The sequence below is a fragment of the Etheostoma cragini genome, chromosome 9, assembly GCF_013103735.1.
Source record: "Etheostoma cragini isolate CJK2018 chromosome 9, CSU_Ecrag_1.0, whole genome shotgun sequence".
NCBI classification, from domain to species: Eukaryota; Metazoa; Chordata; class Actinopteri; order Perciformes; family Percidae; genus Etheostoma; species Etheostoma cragini.
In genome coordinates, this window is record NC_048415.1 from 13,534,351 (window position 1) to 13,555,588 (window position 21,238).

The 21,238-nt window shown below is 38.4% G+C and overlaps 1 protein-coding gene across 3 annotated transcripts in view; it reads right to left on the reverse strand.

The window, feature by feature from the left end:
- Positions 1-21,238, reverse strand: part of pex5la (peroxisomal biogenesis factor 5-like a) — an 86,462-nt gene that overhangs the window by 40,600 nt on the left and 24,624 nt on the right. For 2 of the 3 annotated variants that reach the window (XM_034881922.1, XM_034881921.1), the window contains exons 2-3: positions 12,753-12,857; positions 2,508-2,619 (exon numbers count right to left, since the gene is read on the reverse strand). In XM_034881922.1, coding sequence (XP_034737813.1) covers positions 2,508-2,619; positions 12,753-12,857 — 217 coding nt within the window. The remainder of the gene's footprint in view (positions 1-2,507; positions 2,620-12,752; positions 12,858-21,238) is intronic. The other variant, XM_034881923.1, reaches the window with a different exon arrangement.

A 21,238-nucleotide genomic window follows, 5' to 3' on the forward strand; every position in this document is an offset into this window, starting at 1 on the left:
ATTAATGTGACTATTGAACCAGAATGTTAGAGCAAAGTCTTGACAAAAGAAAAGATTTTTAAGTGAGTATGGAGAGGGGATTTTAAGCAGCAAGGGTGTGTTGATGAGAGGTTCTTCTTGAATGAATACGTTTCAGCCGACGTCTGCAATTGATAGGGGTGGATATATATCCTAACCAGAGTAGTGGGAAGGACGCTGCACGATTTGGTCACAAGTGAAGCAACCAGTTGATTAGTTAATAGACTTTTCTAATTTTTACTTAAAGTTAAAATTTAATCCTGCATTTATTTTAAAATGGGTTTCTAAACCCCAGATACCCATGCAACCTGTTTAGAATTTATGATGGAGTTTTTAAAAGTTCCATCAATGGCCCTAAATAGTCATCAACCTCAAAATCAGACGTAAAAACAGCCTCAAACGTAAAACAGCATGCAAGAGAGCACCTCATAATGTAGGTCTCATGTGGATTAGCATATTTGAGCTAGTAATTATCATTAATTATTGATTTACCTTGCTAGCTTATTCCAGTTTAGTATTATTCAGCGCCAGTTCATCACAGTGAGAAAACAGATTGAATGACAATGACAACCCAAGTGAACACATGTGGAGAATGAGAAAACTGCTTAGTGTTTGAACACACGCCATTCCTTTTCCAAAACCACTTGGCAACACTGATATTTACATGTGTAGGATTTGCTTTCAAATGTATACGTCTACAATATTGGACATTGACTGGATCTGACCATTTTGATATTCGTGACCAATTATGTTAGGCCTACGTCATTGTTAGCGGGAACAGCGGGAGACACTGGGGAGACAGAAGGTTGAGAGTTTCCCCACAACATTCGCCCATACTCTGCCTGCCTAAATCAGCACAGTCAGTTGCCAGTTTGGAGATGACACATGTCAGCTGCAATCTGGTTCTGCAAATCATCCTCATTCAAAAAATGGTACGGCTCAGTGATCAAGGTCCTATTCATGTGGAAACCAAGATGGCACTTGGCATCTGTTAAAGTTAGAACATTCAATTTCTCAACACCTGCTTTGACCTAGTTAATTTTTAGTTTATTCATTGGCATGATGAGAAGGTAAGGAATATAAACTGTAGCCTAAAATACACATCAGACAGATGTTAAGACGCTTCCCTAAATAGGCATTGTTCAGATAGATTAAGGTACGTACTAAGTAAAATCTGATTAGCCAGTTTGGACCAATGTTTTGAGAAGTAGTGTGTGGGATGTGGTCCTCAATAGGCTATTTTTATCACTGACTAGGTTTACATACACATAATATTCCGGTTTTTGCTCTACTTCCAAAAGAGACAATGTTTCTGCTAAGCTGTTTACATGGCTAATGAAAGTGAGTATTCCACTAATATTCCCTTTTACATATAGTCGTGCAAAACAGGATTTTTTCATAGTTTAACAGCCGTGGCGGACTGTTTGGTCTGGCGAACACAGCATCCCTCTTTCATACCTTCAGCCTGCTTTTTGAAAAGGTTGGAGTAGCGATGTGTGCGCATATCCAAAAACCTGTTGATATCCAAATCTTTGATAATGTTTAAAAGTATCTGTGTTTCTCCTTCTTATCAGGTCTCCAGCCTTGCAAACAGTTGGCTGGTTGGTTTGTTTGTAGAAACCGTAGCAACGCACAGAGCTGACCATAAGCCTGCGGTAAAAACGCTGATTGAGATTCATATTACGAATACCAAACAATGCCTCTAAAACCTGAATAATACGAAATATCCCTGGTCTTAATCAGAAAAGGCTGTATTCAGAAATAGGCCTTATTCAAAATATCTAACCGGAATATGCTGTTTACATGACAAATTTGCAATATTGGTGTGCATTTAAACGTACTGATTGATGCATTTTTATCTAGAATTATTCTATATAAAGCATGGCTTCCGCCCAGTTACATGTACACCACATTGGACTGTAGCGACCCGCAAACTCAATCTCACATTTTATCTCTAAATGCATTAGCTGAAAAACAGAAACAAAATGAACCTCCATTAGAGATGAAATTGCATTTTCCATTCATGACCCATTTTTAAGGCAAGCACATAAATAGCTGGACATACCGTGTTTAAATATATATGCCGACATCAGATATCACAATATAAGATGTGGTTACTGGAGAGCTTTGTTGCGTTTGTTCTGCATGTTAAGAACATCAGATAACCTACTCTTCTTATATCATTGATATAATGTTGAGTTAATTAGACACATGGCCCAGCAGAAGAAAAAACACCCAACCCAGTAGAGTTGCCATGGTTGATGAAAACATGTTGACAGGAACCCCTCATGTATTAACAACCACAGCATGGCATCAAAGAGCTTTTCCTCTATATACTGCACGGTAATAGTACGTTTGTATCCCATATTATACTTTTGACATGGAGGCCAGTCTTAATGGTTAAAGGGCATCTTAAACAGAAAGTTACTTGTAATACTGGGTAGTCATCTGCGCATGTTTCACATGTTATCAAATTAACTGTACTGTACCAGCTGTGTTAGAAGTCACTGGACGGGAAACCCCATCACACTTGGTCTCGCAGAGGAAATCATCGATGGAGGGACTTAAAAGCGGGCGGCTCTCTTGTTGCTCACTCACCAGCTGTAAGGGCAAATAGACAAAACAGTTCAGGCTCTCACTCGCACTGAAAATCCCATCATACAAGAGTCTCTGTCATGTTAACATTAGGTATAGTTCTGTCGTTTGGGGCACAAAAACGATGACACCAGTGTCCCCATACTGACACATTGGTGCATTGCAAAAAAATTTAAACGCGTTTGTTTCTGAAGATAATGGACATTTGTGCTCCTTTGCAGTTTATCTATTTACAGCATTGTGACATACTAGATACTGTATTCAAGTGTGTGTTGATCCACTCAGACGTTATTACAGTTTTAAGAGTTTGTACTTAGGTTAATGTTTATGTGAAGAGCTTATAGAGACTTGTAACAGAGATCACATTCAATCATGTACTGTGTATTTTGAGTCACGGTAAGGCCCAGAGGCAGCTCTTTGATTCTTAGCTACATGTGCCAGTACTGTTTGAACATATGGCAGCAGATGGTTTTAGTGCTGTATTAGCGTGGGATTAGTACTTTTGAGTGTTAGTTGATGTTGCCCAAATGTGCAGCTACAGCCAACTTCTGTTTCAAGCTTTTCTGACAGACAGCAAAACACAGCTGCTCTTTGGCCATTGGTTAATGGAGATTCATCTTCATCACAAAATCAAAGGGTTATGTTTGCATGCACACACTTTATTGGAAAATATCAGTGTAAGGCAGAATTTTGGACAATGTTTTTTTAAATTCACTGTAAGTACTGTACTGTAAAACCTAGCTTTATATATATAGCTGGTCTGCCATGAGACGTCTCTCAAACCCTCTACCAAATTTTTAAAACCTAAGTGTTTTTTTTTTTTAGAGCATTTACACCAATGATGCACATTTAAAGCTTTGTTGGAAAAACCTCCAATAGAAGTTTGGAATGCAAAAAAGGTCATTTTGTACAGTATTGTACCAGTATTGTATAGTCACAGTCGCCATCTTTCTCAGCTGCGTGCCGTGTACTACAGTACATCACGTCAATACAGCATCTCCTTGGCAGTTTGATAGAAGAAAGAGCATCTGTATTTTGACGGAATGGAAAATCATACCATTGGTATTTCAAAATGCTTTGGCATAACCTGATACATTGGAGAGCAATTTTCAGATTCAGTTTCAGCTTGTGTTTGGGTGGATAATTGGTGGGACTGCACTTTCAGAAGAGATCTAATCTGGCACAATAAGGGAAGGTGTGTAGGTCTTTTACTAGTTCAGATTCCAATGTTTAGATATTTATAGACATTGGTTTAAGTCTTTGAAATGCACATTAAAGAGATTTTTTTTTTTTAGAAACCTAGGTAAGTGCACACAGTAAAGTAAAACTAGGTCTTTCATTTACATTGTGTTTATTAAATTTTAAAAAATTCAGATTACTACAGAAACATAACCAGGCAGTGCATGTTATCTCACCGAATGAGTCCTATAGTAATCATCGAGAACGCCGCTGAGATGAGCTAGGCTGAGAGAAACCTGCTGGATGTCTATTAAACAATAATTGCGATATCTCACCTTCCAAACCATGAAAATGCTAATCACCTTGCTTGTTATGTACCAATTTGTAGGCTTGCCAGTGCAGCTGCAGAATAGGTTACATCCAATTTATTATTGGTACCCTGAATCCTTGATGCTCCAGGTGCAGCTGGCCACAATATGCAAACCAATGCTTCATAATTTAAGTTGAAAAAAAAAAAGGTTGCAGGTTTGACTAAACCCTGTGGCCGTTTGCTGCATGTCATTCCCCCTCTCTCTCCCCTTTCATGTCTTCAGCTGTCCTGTAAAATGAAGGCCTAAAAATTGCCCCCTAAAATAATCTTTAAAAAAAGAATCTCTAAAGAAAGGGTAGGCTGCTACTACTCTTGTCAGCCTCTTTAAGAGTGTATGTAATGCTGGCAGTGAGGAAACATGACATTTCCTATTGTAGCTCTCCAGGCCATCTTTGCAGGCAGAATTTTAATGAAGGTGCAAAAAGTTTAATTACCAATCATTGAATGGAGTGAACACCACCTGCTACATGCTTGATATGAAAGGTGCTAAATGGGGTTTTCATAGCACATCTACACCGTATGTGCCCTCACAATAAAAATTACAGTATATCTATCCTGTGTGCCTTTATTATTTAACCAATGTGTTTTGTCAACATTGACTTTATACCTTCATTGTTCAGGTTCCCATTAGTCTATATTGACCACGATTAATTTACAGGATTGCACTGGTGCCGCCAGAAGTCCCTCGTTTTTGGCTGGATGGCCCTCACCTTCGCCACTTTGTGTTGGCATTCTAACCACCAGTTGAGTTATGAGGACTATAGCTAACTGCTACTCATATATCTGCAGATAGAGTAGAGACAGCTAGCTAGACTATCTGTCCAATCTGAGTTTTCTGCTGAACAACTGAAAAAAAATATACTTTTGAACGAGCACGTTCCACCAAAAGCAGTATTTTTCAGAGGCACCGTACTAAACCATAGCATGTTTATCTCCTGTGCCAGAGTGCTGTGTGGACTAGCCAGACCCTCCGCAGCAGCATTGTGGTCTGTGGCAACATGGGACTAGGGACCCTACTGCTATAGTTGTTTGTATGAAAATAATAGTTTTGGCAAGAATTACTTCAAATTTTCTTCCTCAAAATATTTTTTCTTTATTTCTGACCTTACTAAATCCCAATATGTAGAAAAGTTTGGAAAACAAACTGGGATGCACATTTGTCATTTTACCAAGAAAGGACACTTTCATTTTGTATGTGCTACCTGAACTAGGCCTTTACAGATACTTAATTGTTTCTGTTATTTAGCCTACCCTTTGATATAAATGGGCAGACAAAAAAATATCAATAGCCGTCGGTATAATGCAATACAGTCCAAAAGCTTCAGAGACTGCAGCCTCTAAAATAACTAGTTACTTCAACACCTCTCTAAAACAAAAACTAATCATTTATAACTGTATGATGCATTAGTTTTAGCTATGTGTACCTAATAAACTTTTCTCACATGGTGGCGTTACTTTTGTTTGGGGTCTGACTTCAAGTTAGACCTTTTACCTCTCTAAACAAACTGTTAAAAAACTAAATTAACAAATCAAAATAGACTTAGGATTAGGAGTGTGTGTGTGTGTGTGTGTGTGTGTGTGTGTGTGTGTGTATAACACACAAAGAGGGTTATCCACATACAGTGATATGCGATAAAAGCACATGAAAATGAATTGTGTATAGCCATGTTTACATATCTGAGATCCCAAACGGAAGTAAGGGGTAATTTTCTGCTTTCACGCAGTTTTTGTAAGCTGTTTACGAGGGCCCGGGGTCTCCAGGGACATGATAGATCTTTAAAGTGGATTCATGATAAGGTGGATTTAGGAATTTGCTTTATGCATGTAAACAGAAATGTTTCTTTAGTTGGCAATTAATAACGATATTCAACAAAGACATGAGTATCATGAAGACATGTAGAGGATGATGATAACTGGTCTGAAACTTTTCCAGCTGACAAAAAATACCTTTTGACAGTACAAATGCATAAATAATATCTGGAGAGGGGTCATTACTATGTTGAGCGAGAGTTTGTGCTGAGCTGAAGAATGCTGAACCAGCACAGGTAATTAGAGTTTGTGCTGTTCTGGTATCAGAACAAAGCTTTGGTCCATGGGAGATCTCACCGTGTGAAGTAACCTGATTTCACCCTCCACTGCTGCCAGTCCATGCATCCCCCCCCCCCCCTCTCCCCAGGGCTGCAGCGACAAATCATAGGATGCAAATACACTTGTTTTTAAAGGTCGAATTTGTCCAGTGATTTACGAATTTTTCCTCAGAAAACTTTAGTCCTATTAAAGGCTGAGCCCCCATTGGTTAAGATACATTTGTTTTGTGTTGTCGAAGTGGCTTCCTTTCATATTGGCTTCAAATCTTCATAAAACCTGAATAATCACTCAAATGCTGACCTTTTAATGAAAGACATGAATCATTCCAAGTGGCTTCTGCTGCTTTAATTAGATGATTTTTACTCACTAAAATGCTAACAACCTAAAGGAACCTAAGGAATGATCTTTCTATGTTTTAAAATGATTGTAAATTGAATATCTTTGGGACTTGGACTATTGGCCAGACAAAACAAATAATTGGAATAGGCCCCCTTAGGCTCTGGGACACTGTAATTACCATTTTTCATTATTTCATGTTATGTTATGTCAAGACATGTTATGAACATTTGAGATAATTAGTTACTTGAAAAAATAATTTCTAAACAAATTGATTATAAAAATAACCCTTATTGGACCGTTATCAGTTGAATCCTGTGTTCCCTACAGTGTGGTCTTCGAAAAGTGATTTAATAAGGACCAGTTGTTAGGTTATTAAAGTTTATTAGCACATTCTTTGGCCATTTTTAGGCCTTTATTTGGATAGGACAGTTTAGACTTGAAAGGGGCGAGAGATGGGGTAAACCTCGATATATGGGGGCCCGCTCTACCAGTTGAGCTAAGCAGGGGCCCATCAACAAACACCATCACCATCACTAACAATCCATTTTAACTTGTATATCAATTATGTCAAATGCTGACTGACATACAACTGTACATTACTGCACAGAGCGATATGTTTAAATGTCATGGAAAGCTTATGAATATTGTACATAATGCTATAGATAATAATAAAAATCCTTCTGTTTAGTTGTGTTTTAGAATTCTAATTATCCCAGTCTCACTCCAAACGTGTAAAATACGGACGTTTGGGCAGTGGCTGTCCACTAACAGCGTCAAAAGAGACGCCAATAGTCCTGACCAAGCGCATGAATAAAAACGACAAAGGCACCTGACCAAGCGTCCGTATTTTAAGATATGGGAGTGACATTGAGTTGTTCTGAAAGATCTGAATTCAACAAATCAAATGTAGCGTCCATCCAAACAGCTTCCCGGCTGACTGGTGCATTCAACATAAATGCCAGCTGAGCTGTACAAATATAGTTTGCTCTCTTAGCGACATGGGACCCAAGGACTGGAGGAGAAGAATCTCTTGACAATTTAAATGACATTTATAAATGCACATGCTCACAGTGGATGATAACCAGAGAAACACTGTCAGTGAATAAAAATTTTTGTGATGCTTGCGCTGCATCGATTGGGGGGATCTTAGTTTTACAGTGTGCACTAAACAGAGGTGGACTGTCTGTGTTGGAAAAAATTATGGATGACCTTGGATTTTCCCTTTCTGAGCAATAAAATGCTATCTGCATGCCTTTTCTTAATTACCTTTTATGATATGACTGACTGAAAGTCTGCACTAACAACGGAGCAGTATGCTAGACGTTGAGAGCATACTGTACCGTAACCTTTACAACAAAATAGGACATGTTAAGATGTGAAACAAGAACATTATTTGTGATAAACTGCAACCAGCTTGGCCCTGAATTGACTCAGTAAGAATGACAAAAATAGAATGTATGAAACAGAAAGTTGCTGCTTTACCAACTGAGCAGATGCAGCTCTTAGGCTAGGCCTAATACATTTTTGGCGAGTATTCTGAAGTTTTTGTAACCATGCTAGCTGCACTGGGGATGGCTAGGTCGGTTGGTTCGTTTTTAAGTCGGTCCACCACTTTTGTGGATTTCAATGAAATGTTTCCACTTTTATAATTTCAATAGTGTTGCATTTTTTTTGTTCTTTTTCTTTTTGTGGGCTTTTTAGCCTTTAATAGACAGGACATACAAGAAAGGGGGGGGGGGAGGGAAAGGCATGCAGCAAATGGCCACAATTCAAACCCAAGGACTGAGCCTCTGCATATGGGTGCCCGCCCTACCAGGTGAGCTACCCAGGCACCTGGGATTTTTGTAGGCCAATTTAGAAGTTACAATCACCCTGGTTCCCTTCACAAAAAGCCAACGTCTTTTTTTTCCGTTGGCTTTTGGATCATAGCACAAAAAGATTTGTGGCAAAACATTTATGATACTTACACGTTTTGTTTGGCAAGATTATCTTCAAAAATGAACACCACTTTCGTGTTCACTTCATCCAGTACTCTGGATTAATTACAATTGAATATCTGCAAAATAGATGAGAATTCCCTCATGACAGCGTCCGCTTCCCTTTGTGAACTAACTTTAGCATGGGAACACGCTAAACTAAGATGGTAAACAGGGCAATTTAATTTTAACATTAACATATTTGCATTGTCATTGTTAGCATAATGACGTTATTTTGCAGAAGATACTGCTGTATGTATATACTGCTGTACAGTCTCACAGAGCTACTAGCATGACTGTGGATTTACAGAATGAATGAATGACTGACTGACCGAGTGACTTGTAATCGCTATTGGGTGCATCAAATAATTGCAAAATTGTCTGTCAGATACGTAGTTTTCAAATCTTTTTAAATCTAAAAATTCACTGTCAGTTTTTAACAGATACACCTGAAATGTAGCTTTACATCACTGTTGGCAGTCTCATAATGGAGGACAATGAGCTATCTTCCCTGCACACTATGATCAATGTTCTTCAAAGCACTTCCTGTGATTGCCATGGGGGCCAATTTTAAATAATGGTCTTGAAATGATGAGACCTCTGCATTTTCCCTCTTCTAATCATCCAGAAAATGGGGACAGGAAATCTACCACATTCATCTGGGGAGATGCGTTAGGCAATTTGGTAGCAGGTAGCAAGCAAACGCCCATTATGGGTTGACTCTTAAGCCAAGAGAGCAGCTTCCTGAGCTGTTTGCCCACCTGTTTTCCCCATCTGCTTTTGTCCTCTTTCGCTCCCCTTCTCTTATACCTTTTTAGCTCGTGTCCTATGCAAATCACTTTGCCACTTTGTTAAGGAGTATTGTAGGAAATTATGTAATGGAAAACTTGTTGGAGTTAATTGTGCCGCTTGGGCTTGACTCCAAGAGATCTCTCAGATGTTGTTGTTCAGGGAACAATGTACCAGTTAAACTTGACAGAGCTTTGAAGGCGGGGAGGTCGAGGTGAGGACAGAAGGAGGTGGAGAGGATGGAAAACACTACATAAAGGGAAAAGTGGATGAAAAATATCAAAGCAGAGGACTTACACTGGACGCTATGTTAAGAATAGTTATCTTGAGAAATAATGACAGCTAATATCTGTTGCAGCAGAGTTTAGTTGGCATTTGGAATATTTTGGGTCAGCAATTATATCACATTTAACTCTTCAGAATCTTTTTTTTTTTTTTTTTTCAAAACCAAAATAGTATTTTCTCGATTCTGATGTTAGCTGTTCTCTTTAATGCAGCAATTTGTGTACTCATTACATTTGTGACAAAGCTGTTGTGGGTGGCAATGTACTTTTCCATGTACTCCCACTGGCCTGTATACTGGAGTTCAGTTAGTTGGGTATGTTGTGACTCATCATGATGTCTTATGCATGACATCCTTAGGCTGCAAATTGGAAATTAAATTGTTAACAAATAAGACAAAATGTTCTATTGTGTGTTTTACTTATTTAAAGGATAAGGGTGACATATATTCTTATATATTATATTCAGTGAACTCCAAGAAAAGCCCAACAAAGCAACAGCCTGTCTCCTCATACCTTCCCATGTTCCCTCCTCGGTCTGAGGCAGTCAGCCCCAAGCCAAATGAACATTTAAAAAAACAGGTCACAAATGTATAGTGTCCATTTGAAAGAAAAAGCAACTCACTAATTTTCTAAAACAGCTGGGTACTGTAGTTTTTTGTTGTTGTTGCAAACATTAAAAGTGCATTTGTTGGGCACTTAGTCTAGCTGCCCAATACTTTACTAAGAAGCTGCACCAGAACGATGTGGCAGGGCTGTAGTACTCGAGTCCGGGCTCAAGACATTATTCTCTTGTCTCTGACTTGACTTGACTTGGCCATTGATAGATAGTAAGAGGATTCCTGGTTTAATGCTGCTTCCTTTGTCTTTTTTCTGTTTCCTTATCTTCTCAGAAAGCTTGGTCTGAGCAGAGACCCCTGACTCTGTGAAGCCCAATGAGACATTGCATGTGAAATTGGGTTTTACAAATAGACTTGATTTGACTTGACATGTGGCGTGAGGAGCCACAGCCTGTCACTTAGCCTCTGCCACTTGCTAAGTGACATCAATCTGGGACACATTGCCTCTCAAACTGCAGCCTCAGCCACTGGAGAGCAGGGCAGCAATCATGGGTTTGGTTCTAAACGTGGACACAACTGCAGTTATTTTAAATGCCTTTACTTTCCTGAAAAGGGGGGCTTGAAGCTTCTAGAGGAATCAAAATGAAATTCTTCACATAAGAAAAACAAAACAATAACTATAAAATTGAAAAAAAGAAAAACAATACATTTTTTTGGCTGTGTGCTTTACACAGTTCAGGCATGACATGTTTACCAGCTGCTCTAAGCAAAAACAATTCGGTTTTGTAAAAGCTGCTTACTCACGTGTGTGTGTTTGCATATGATAGAGTTGGAGTCGCCTGCCTGCCTGGAACAGTGATCATTGTCAAGATTGAGTTTTTTGGAGGCATCCCTAGTTTTTTGCTGTGTTTTGTACTGCAGTTTTGGGCAGTCACTTGACTGCGATGTCGCGGGTACTTAAACGTGACTGGACTAACAGCAGCGCCCATTAGTTGTCATGTTTTAAGGTGTATTGAAGGATTGCAAGAATACTACGGTCTCTTTTTACCAAAGATTTACCAAGCTACTATTTACTAATGTCAAAAATGCATGGTCATTAGTCATGAAACAAGATCTGTTTTCTTTGTTTCTAAAACTTTTAATTTCGGAGATACGTTTTAGATGGAGCCCTGCTGTTCAACTGTAAGAGCAAAAGATACTGAATAATCTACAAAAAACACTGTTATATTTTTTTATATATTGATAATGATGAACGTAAAAATGATTGTTTTGATACATTACAGCATATATTTCCTTTTATTGTGTTGTCTTACTTGTGACATGTTTGTCCTGTTTTATAAGAATATGACGGGGCTGTTGGCTTGGTGGTTGGTTCTGGTTGAAACCCATTAATTGTTGTAGATGGATTGTTGTAGATGTTAACAACTGATAGGCAATCAGTGTGAGAATTATGATTAGATGTAGGTTGGTAAACGATCCATAACATCACCAGTTTGATGAATAAAATAGGGAAGTAGAATCCATTACCTCTATTAAATAGTTAGATATGTTGCTGTAGAGGACGTTGTTCTTCGCTGATGTTTTCGTGCGTTATTGTTTTGCAATTTAAATTATGACAAATCATAATTTAAACATTCAACAAAATAAACAATGTATTTTTTAAAAATGTGTAAAGTCATATTGTGTTAGTGTGAACTTTTGCCTATCCGTATAATTGAATCCCCTCCACTTGAGTGGGAGCATTATCTTGGTTGTATTGGAAAATCAAGCAAGTATGAAGCATGCTCCAGGTTATTAAAACACGGACATATATACAACAGGGCACACACATACATCACATATTGTACAAAAAGCAATCAAGCACAGAGCAAGGAAACTCATATTGGCTTCTGAAGTACCCACTCCATCCAGCTACAACACTTAAAGCAAAAGAGAAGTGAAAAGCTCAGCAGCAGTCATTTGCTGCAGTATTTAGTACACAGGGAGCTTAATAAATAGCTAAATGCCATGCCGTGTGGCATAGCATTGTGGAAATGCATTCATACGCTGTTTGTGCTGAGGATTAGCTGCTTATGAGGTGTAAAAGGTTCATGAGGGAGTTTTTTTCTGTCCTGATTAGGAATGGGAGAGGACATTGTGCGATCTCTAGTTAATCCCTCCCCCATTCACACTAAAAGCACATACATGTTAACTAGAAGAGCACAATAAATCTTTCAGAGGCTAATTTAAAAAGAGAAAAGCAATATGGGTAATTTCAGCAATTTGAAGCTGCTTCTGTAGATCGTAAGATGAGGATTCACTTTTTGTGTAAATTTAGTGATGTAGGAGGAGGGTTTTATACCCCATAGAGCAGCTGGAAATTAATTTGTTGCTTCTTTGTTAAATCCAACAGTCAAAAGGTTTAAGTAATGAGTTAGTAGTAGACAGTGGAGGTCAGTCATAGGACACTTAAAGCTTAGCTGTTGTTCAGTATGACCAACATAGGAGAAAGTTCCGCTTGGAGGCAGGGGGAGGGCTGGGTGGGGGTGGGGGGTGTTTCTGAAATGGTTCTGCCCACCTTGGTAGTCACTGTGAGGAGGGGCTTCCCTTCTGATGACGCCTTACTTGGTATCTCCTTCAGGACCATGGCAACAGTCTTATCTGCAGCCCTAGAGTCTTTCCCCTACAACAGTGAAATCAACAATGACTTGTGTCAGGACAGTTGGACAACTCAGTGCTTTTTGCCCCCGTCCAGGGCATCTTACAAAAAAGACTTTACCTTATGATGATGGAAATACTGCGTGGGGCTATCTACTGTAACAACACATCGACTGAAGACATTTCCACAAGACTATGGCAATGAAGAGAGGGTTACTGCACAATGTAGAGGGTTGACTGTAGACGGTGATGAACGTGGTCGTCCACAGCAGTACTTAAGTACTTATGATGACAGAGTATCATACAGCACTCATTACACAGATCATATTATTTACTAAGAATTATGTGTCTGGCAGATAAATGTCTCCTGAGCAGCTGAAAGTTGTCATCTCTGGTTGTGCTGGCATGTTGGAATAGCAAGATAAAGGTAATTGAAAGGTTCAAACTTCAGTACTGAAAGTGATGCAATGTGATGATTTAGTAAACTGCAGATGGTTTTCATGTTGACTTTTATGGCAGAAAACCAGACATTCATTTACTTCTTCACTTACCCATAGTTGGAAGATAGATTATATTGTACGTTATTAATCATTTTTATGACACATAGATGTAGCAGGATTATGATCACACAGGAGACTACACATTTCATCTCAGAAAAGAACTCATCCCCTTGCAATTAAATGTGCTGACCAAAGAGAGACAAAACTGCTGTTCATCACACTCAGTTTCTACATTTTGTAGACTCAGGAAAGCTGCCTGTTCAGACGCATGAAGTGCACTGGAAGCCTTTGAGCTGAATCTTATTAGGGCTTTCCACATGCCAGAAAAATGAATTAGGCATTTTCTTCCACTGATTTCCTCAGCTAATCATGTCACAAAATGCATTTGCCTTGTCTGGTGGGAGTTCTCTTGAAAGCATAATGTCCCTATTAGAGTCCCAAAAGCCACCTGCGCTCACTCTCTAGCTTAGTTGCACTCGGTAGAAATGAACAACATCCATTGCCAAGACAACACCAGTAGCAACTCAATATTTACACGGCAAGAGATGATTCTAAAAGAAATTAGTTTTTAGTTGTTTTTCTAAATGGCAAATGATGCAATTTTAAAAGCGCTAACTCCTTCTGTCCTTCCGTATGTGCAGACGTTGATTAAGACAACAGTGTTGAGGATATCTTTCCCTGGGCACACAGTTAGTTTGAATTGGCTTACAGTCTTGGCCCACCTGCTGCTGTTTTGTGTCAACTTTTGCTGAATTGGCTCTTATATTTCTAGGAATGAATATAGATATGTTTGGCAGTGCACTGTGGACAGTAGTCAAGGAACTTGATAGCCTTTATTTATTAATTTATTCCACCATTTTTGTTGTCCTGATCAACACAGCAGTTTGAAACCTGGACAATAAGATAACTATGTGCTGAATACAAAGAGAAAATGGAAAAAAATATGAATTAGTAATTGTTTTGCTAAATGAAATAACAGATAATAATATATAATATTCACTATAATATTCATTATATAGTGGTCTGCCCTAAGACAGCAGTTTAAGATTTGTTCTGGAAGATAAAATAAAAACAAATTATCTTTAGCAGATGAGATTGACGGCAGCATTATCCAAACAGTTTAATCAAATCATTAGTTGCTGTTGGTGGCAGAGGACATAAATGGCTCAGAAAATCTATTTAAAATCTTCCAGAACCCAGATTAAGTTCACCGCTCCAAAGAAATACATTTACTGGAAAGTAACACAGGTGTTCATATAGTTAGGTTTTTGATTTCATAAGATTCAGTGTTAGTGAGTCTGGAGAGAGTTTGTTACACAAGCAATAAGTTGTATCTATTCTGGGCAAAAGCATCCCCCCTTGAAAATGGTCTTTATAACTGCCATTTAGCTTTCATGCTGGAGCAGTGACCTTGTTGGGTGAAGGCGGCAGCATGGCTTCGTTCTGACTCAGTTCAGACTCGATCGTCTCAGTGTTTTCTGCTTTCTGTCGGAGTTGCCGTTTTCGAAGTCCTTGTCTACATAAACAACAATGATGAATCCTTCAGCTAAGGCACTAATGATACCATTCAGAGAACTGATTTGTTAATGCTAATAGAATATTTTGGACAGGTCTGTTTTTCATTTATTTGCCAGCAACTTTAAAAGCTCCTCAATGTTACTGAATATTCCTACAGCCACTATTTGACACAAGTCCTGGTAAACTTCTAAGTAGAAGGACTTCAAAAACCAGAACATAATTTTGTGGAGTAAGCCCTTTTCACACATTTCTGGCTTGATCCATCAGTGATGGCTTTTTGTCATGATTCAGTCATACAGTAGGCGTCACATCTGACCATGCACAGCTTTGCTCATGACCTGAAGTGTCTGGTATCTGCTTTCCATCAAAGACTACCTGCATTCAACCCAGTGTTCCTAATGTGGGACAGTTTGCAATCAAATCTCAGCAGCTGTGATATGCCCATGAAGCAGTTTACACAGAAAGTGTGTTGTATGAATAGCAGGAACCAGGCTTTGGCACTTGCAATATTAGGATATGTTGTCTTTTGTGTGTTATTCTTGTCCTTCCATTTACACTAAAAAAGAGAGAGTGCAACAGTCAGCAGTATTAAGGTTTCAGAAGGGAATACCAACTGCTGAAAATCCGGCAACCTTTCTGTTGATCCGTTGAATAAGTGTTAAACTGGTGACATTTAAGTCCTGTATTATGTAGCAGGAGAGACATATATTTGTGTGTGTGTGTGTGTGTGTGTGTGTGTGTGTGTGTGTGTGTGTGTGTGTGTGTAAAATACCAGGTTTGAATGTTGAATAACGTCAGTTCCCCACTGTATTACAAAGAATGGTCTGAGCCTGGAGCACAGTCTGCTGGCCAGATTGGCTGCATGCTGCATCTGCTGGCTGTGATAATGCAGCTTAACTTTAGTTTTGTCTCTTCTGTCAGACCTTTAGCCCCTCACATTATTTACTCTTGGCTTCAGAAATGACACACACAATAGCTTGGTTGCCTCTCTGCACAAGGAATACTGATCAGTCGGGTACGAGTCGACACTATACAAGCACTTGAGAAGAAAATATGCTGCACACTCCTGGTTTTAGTGAGCCATTATGGCAACTAATGTGTAGACTGTAGCATACTAACTGGTACTCAGGGAGCTTTTGTAAATAAGTCATGGTAATCAATCCTCAATACAGGGAGTGGGCCCCTCAACATAGCCTCGAGTTCAGGCTACCAAGCAGACCTAAATCTACACTCCGGCATGCTTATTGATTACTGAACCTGCACAGTCATGAGCATAAATTTGGGGTGCAACAAGGTTTCTAAATTTTTGTGGCCAGAGAAGCTCAAGCAGTCCTGGTGAAGCTCAAACAAGTAAAGAGTGGTTGAGTTGAGAGAGCTTAAAAATGTATATCATCCTAAAGACTTACAACTCAGTGAAGGGATTCTTTCTTTTTGAACCAAATAGAGGTTTGTGTTTCTACACTCTTTGTTCAGAGCAGAAAGTCCCAGCTCCTAGGTTGAGGAAGTCAAATCTGAGAGGTTGCAAGATGATTAACAAAGTAGGAAATCAGAAAAAGGGCATTCCTGATACACAAATTCATGTAATCTTTTTTCCAGACATAGGTTTTTGCAATGTTTTTTTAAAATGATTCAAACTGGCCACACCCCCCAACATAATGACGATTATCTTTGCTGCTCATACATCACTGCCCAAAACTATTGGCTAGTACCAACCACTACAAATAATGTTCGGGGATTACATCTTGCAGCTGAGGGAAGTTTACGTTCTAGTACAAATAACTGCCCTCTATTCTAAATCTCGTCTCCTGAGGATACATTTAGTACCCACTCATGTACTGAAAGTGGTTTATAGGGACTTGGAAAATGCGACATTAAGTCATTACGAGCCAAATAAACATGTCTGAGCACTAGACGTGATCTAACTCTCAAAGCCTAAAACAGTTTAAAGGTGCATTCAGGACCACAGACAGGTTTTTGTTGGTGATTGAGCAATGTTTTTTTATGCTAACCGGCAAAGTATTTTATTGAATTGCAGTTATTCTAATATGAACATAATTATGACCCTGAAACGCAACATGGTGGATTTGATTTCTCATCTCTAATTAGTTTTGTAATTCCTTGGTTACCTCATTTTCTCTATGATCAAAATGCAATCGAGGCCACCAAACTAATTAGAAGCATCTGAGTATGCAGCAAAGATTTCTGGTTTTAATTGTCTTTTGAATAATAATGTATCCTCTAATCCAGCATAATGTAGCATAGGGAAATATTTTTTACGAAGTTAGTAAATTATTTTCATTTGCGTTGTTTTCTAGAAACAGTCGAGCAAGTGAAACACAGGGATTTATTATGACAACAGCAGTCAAAATCCTAAATACTTTGCCTAGATTCGGGGAGACAGACATTGGCAAAATGACGACAGCTGGGCTGTGTGTAGGCTTTGAAACGGCAAGTCATTTAATGCGATGATTGGCCAATACCGATGTTCTTCCAATAAATCGGTGCATCCCTGGAATTATTTCATTTGCACAGATTTGTACAGATTGCTTGGGCAGCAGTACTCAGCCGGTGATCTGTATAAAAATGGTGTGTGTGTGTGTGTGTGTGCCTGTTAGGAATGTCTCCCATAGTACAGACAACTCTGGATGATATGGGCTCTGGGGATGCTTTAAATTACATTTCAGGTGATTTGCGGAAAGCCACCCTGTGGCTTCATTTTTTGCATCTGCAGCATTTAATTTCTGGAGGATATGTCAGGCTTCTGCTGTCAATAAGACCCAAGACAAATACTTTTTACGAGTTTGCTTTTGTTAATTCAGGTGTCACATAAGTGTGATTGGTTTTGTGGAACAAAGAGACGACCATTATTGTTGAGACAATCATAAGGAAGTGTTGAAAAAATGTAACCCACAGATGTTTTTGCCCTTTGTTATGGTTTACAGCAGCTATGGAATTGAAATGAGACAATGCAACTTTTATTGTTTGTTCGTGTTTTGATTTAACCCAATATCTATGGTGTCACAGCTCACTGATTCTCACTATAATACTGTATATATCCTATAGGAGGCATAGCAACATATATTGATTGCCGGCATTTATAAACCGTTACATTTTGTTGACTCTGTACCATGAACTCACAACAGTTTACAATAATTAAAACAATTTATTTGAATAACTTATTTGATGATAATTTTTAGGGTAGAGTCTTAACACCATAAAAATGTAATCATATCCTTAATTGGCATCATTAGAATCATTTCAGCACCTTCACAACCGTTACAGAAGCAACATGAACAGGTTAAGACTATTTATAACTGTTTTACATTTAGCATTGTTTTATTGGGTTTAAGGAGTTGTTTGACTTTTTGATGCAAGTCTGTTGAGTTCCAGCTTTCATCATCATGTGGAAACCAAACAAATATAATACAAAATAATAATATAAGATCCACAAGCTGGAATTGTGCACATTCTGAAAAAGATGCAAAACTTAGCTCCAGCTAAAAACGTTTTACAACTTAAGGCGGATCTGGCGATGTTTATCATATATGTAGTCCCAATTTAACCAAGACTTAATTAACTACATTTTCATCAACAAACAAGATCTACAGTATTTGTCCACTATTAGATTTACGTACAGGGGAATCATTATTCTACTGGTTCCCTGCACACCTAATTTCAGCAGAGCACAACTGGATTTATTTCATTATGGAGAGGATGTGCCATGGCAGAGCTTTCACAGAAATTGAGTAACACTCTTGGGAAGACAGCACTGTAATGCCTTATTATGGGTATAGATGGCGAAACTTTCTTTGAGGTTTTTACAGGCTGCCGCTCCCAAGGACAACCAAGCAAATACAGCTTAAATAGATATCATTTAGGGTTGAGCGTTGTTCACTAAATGGCAGTTGACGATGTTTACACTAAAACATTGTGATGGATCGTCATTGTCGGCAGGGGTGGTAGGTAGTTTTTATTTTACTATATCTTTTTAAATAAATATTCATTTCTACTTAAAAACGAATAACAAAAAACAACAACTTATATTTGAATAGCAGCCTGTTACAGGCGCCGTACCTGGGTGTTTTGGACCTGCAGCCCCTATGGAAAATACTGAGCATCCATGTGTGCCAGACTGCCAGTAGGCTACATTCATTAAAAATTAAACATTGCAGTTGTTGCTAAGTGGAGCGTGTGAGCGCTGATCCCGGTTACATGTCGGTTAAACTTCTCATCTCCAATCCTATTTTTGAGAGTCGGACCAAATTTGCAATTACCCATCTATTCTTGTAAAACTGCCATGTTTCAGCTCTATATAGTTGATTTCTTGCATTAAAAAAGTTTCCGAAGTTAATTTAGTGATGAAATAGCAGACGGTCAATGTATAAAGTTTCCAGTTGTTGCGGTTAGTGTCGACGAACTGGCGAAGAGCCGGTAATTACCAGAGTCGTGTCACTAAACCGGGCAAAATGAGTGCCATAAGTCAAAGAACCGACTCATTCCTGTTTTAGTTTTTTTTACCACATTAGCGCCTCCACTGGAGTGGTGGTAGAATCAATCATGAAATAGACTTCCTGGAGCAGCCTGATTGGACTGGAAGAGTTGTAGATTGGAGACTGCGCACCAGGCTACGGAACGAGACCGGATGTATCCGTGCAACCGCTCGAGTCTAATACAATCAAGCGGTGTCTTGGTTCTTGGCAAGTTTGAGTTGTTAACCAAGCCTTGTTTCTAGTGCATCTTAGATGATTGTGTTCATGGCAATTCACACATTATCCATGAGTATGTACATCCCATACAAATACACGTCATGTTATCTTGGTAGTTATGTTTGTTACGTGGTATGTGGGCTGTCAGAAGGAGACCGCGCACCAAGCTACTGAACAAGACCGTAACCTTCCCTAATGCATGAGTTACATTAAAAAATTTGAAAAGTTTGTGGAAAATTGGCATGACCAGGTAGCTAATAAATATTTTCAATTACAGAAACAACTAAATGGTGGTAGGTAATACATCTTATTTCATATTCTGCTTTAATAAGGAGCCTGGAAAAGAAGGCAAGATGGTTCTTTTAATTAGTATTTATTATGGTGTACACAGCTTTTTATATCCAACTATTTGGAGACATTGCAGATGCAATTACAGCTCATCAATCGGGACATTCTCAGAATGCAGCACTGACCTACAAATGTTTTCATCTCTTAGAAAGAAGTTACTTGAGTGAACAGCTGTGTTAAAACAGTTGATATGCAACGATGTAAGGCTGCAGCACACAGAGGATGCAGTAGCCCTGAGCTTGCATGCTGATGTTACCTCACATACATGTCAGTTTGAACCTCAGGCCATCAGAAAGTGGAAGTGAAAGCATTGTTTAAAAATAAGCTAAAACAAATCCTTGTAGAAGTGTTACGCATCTTTTTTTTTTTTAAATCCGATGACTTATGTCTTAATGTCTAATAACTTATGAAACTACTTGGTTACAAAAGAGAACACATGCTTATCTTTGTTTAAAAAGATAATTTAAACTAACATATCTGCCATCACTACTCTTTAATCTGACCACACAGTGTTGTCTAGGGTTGAAAACCTCATAACTAGTCATGCTTTTATTAGAACCAAAAAAGTAAATCGTTTTCAGTTTGTTCATTGAAAAAAAAAAGGCAATGAGGGATTTTAAGCACATTGTATACAAATAAATTGCTCTCCAATATGAAAATACTGAATTGTCAATGTCATTTTTTTATATTCACCATTAGCAGAAATGAGGATTTTAACAGTTCACCTGAGGACAGTATGAAAAAAAACGTATTTGTAATTGTATTTATGGTAGTAGTATAAGATCCCTTCTTAGTTTAAAGATTGTTGTCCTGCCTTTTTAAATATAATGAAGATATAACACACTTTTGCTGCATGGCTGACTCAAACTTGAACTTGATCCAAACTGATCCAAACTGAATTACATGAATTAAATGTGAATCTCTTTTTTATATAACAAATTTGAAATCACTTTCCTCTTTTGGTTTAAATAGAATTAAATACTAAATCTGCCAAGAAATTCAACAGCAAGCACTGTCATAGAATTAAGTAATTCAAGACTTTTTACGACCCAAAGAACGCTTCTGAACGCTTTTCCACTGAACTACAAATTACAAATGAATGCAGAGAATCACTCTGATTGTGAGACCCTTTCCAAAACGCGAAATAATACTTCATATAAATATATATATAAATATATAAAATTCTTTCCAGGACTTTTGATAATACACTAGCTAAAGCAATAGGTCTATAATTTTCCACACTCCCCACCTTTCCCGCTTTGTCCTTAATGACCAATGACCATACATGACCAAAGTAATGGACAACAGAGAGTCTGGTAACACCCCATGAGACA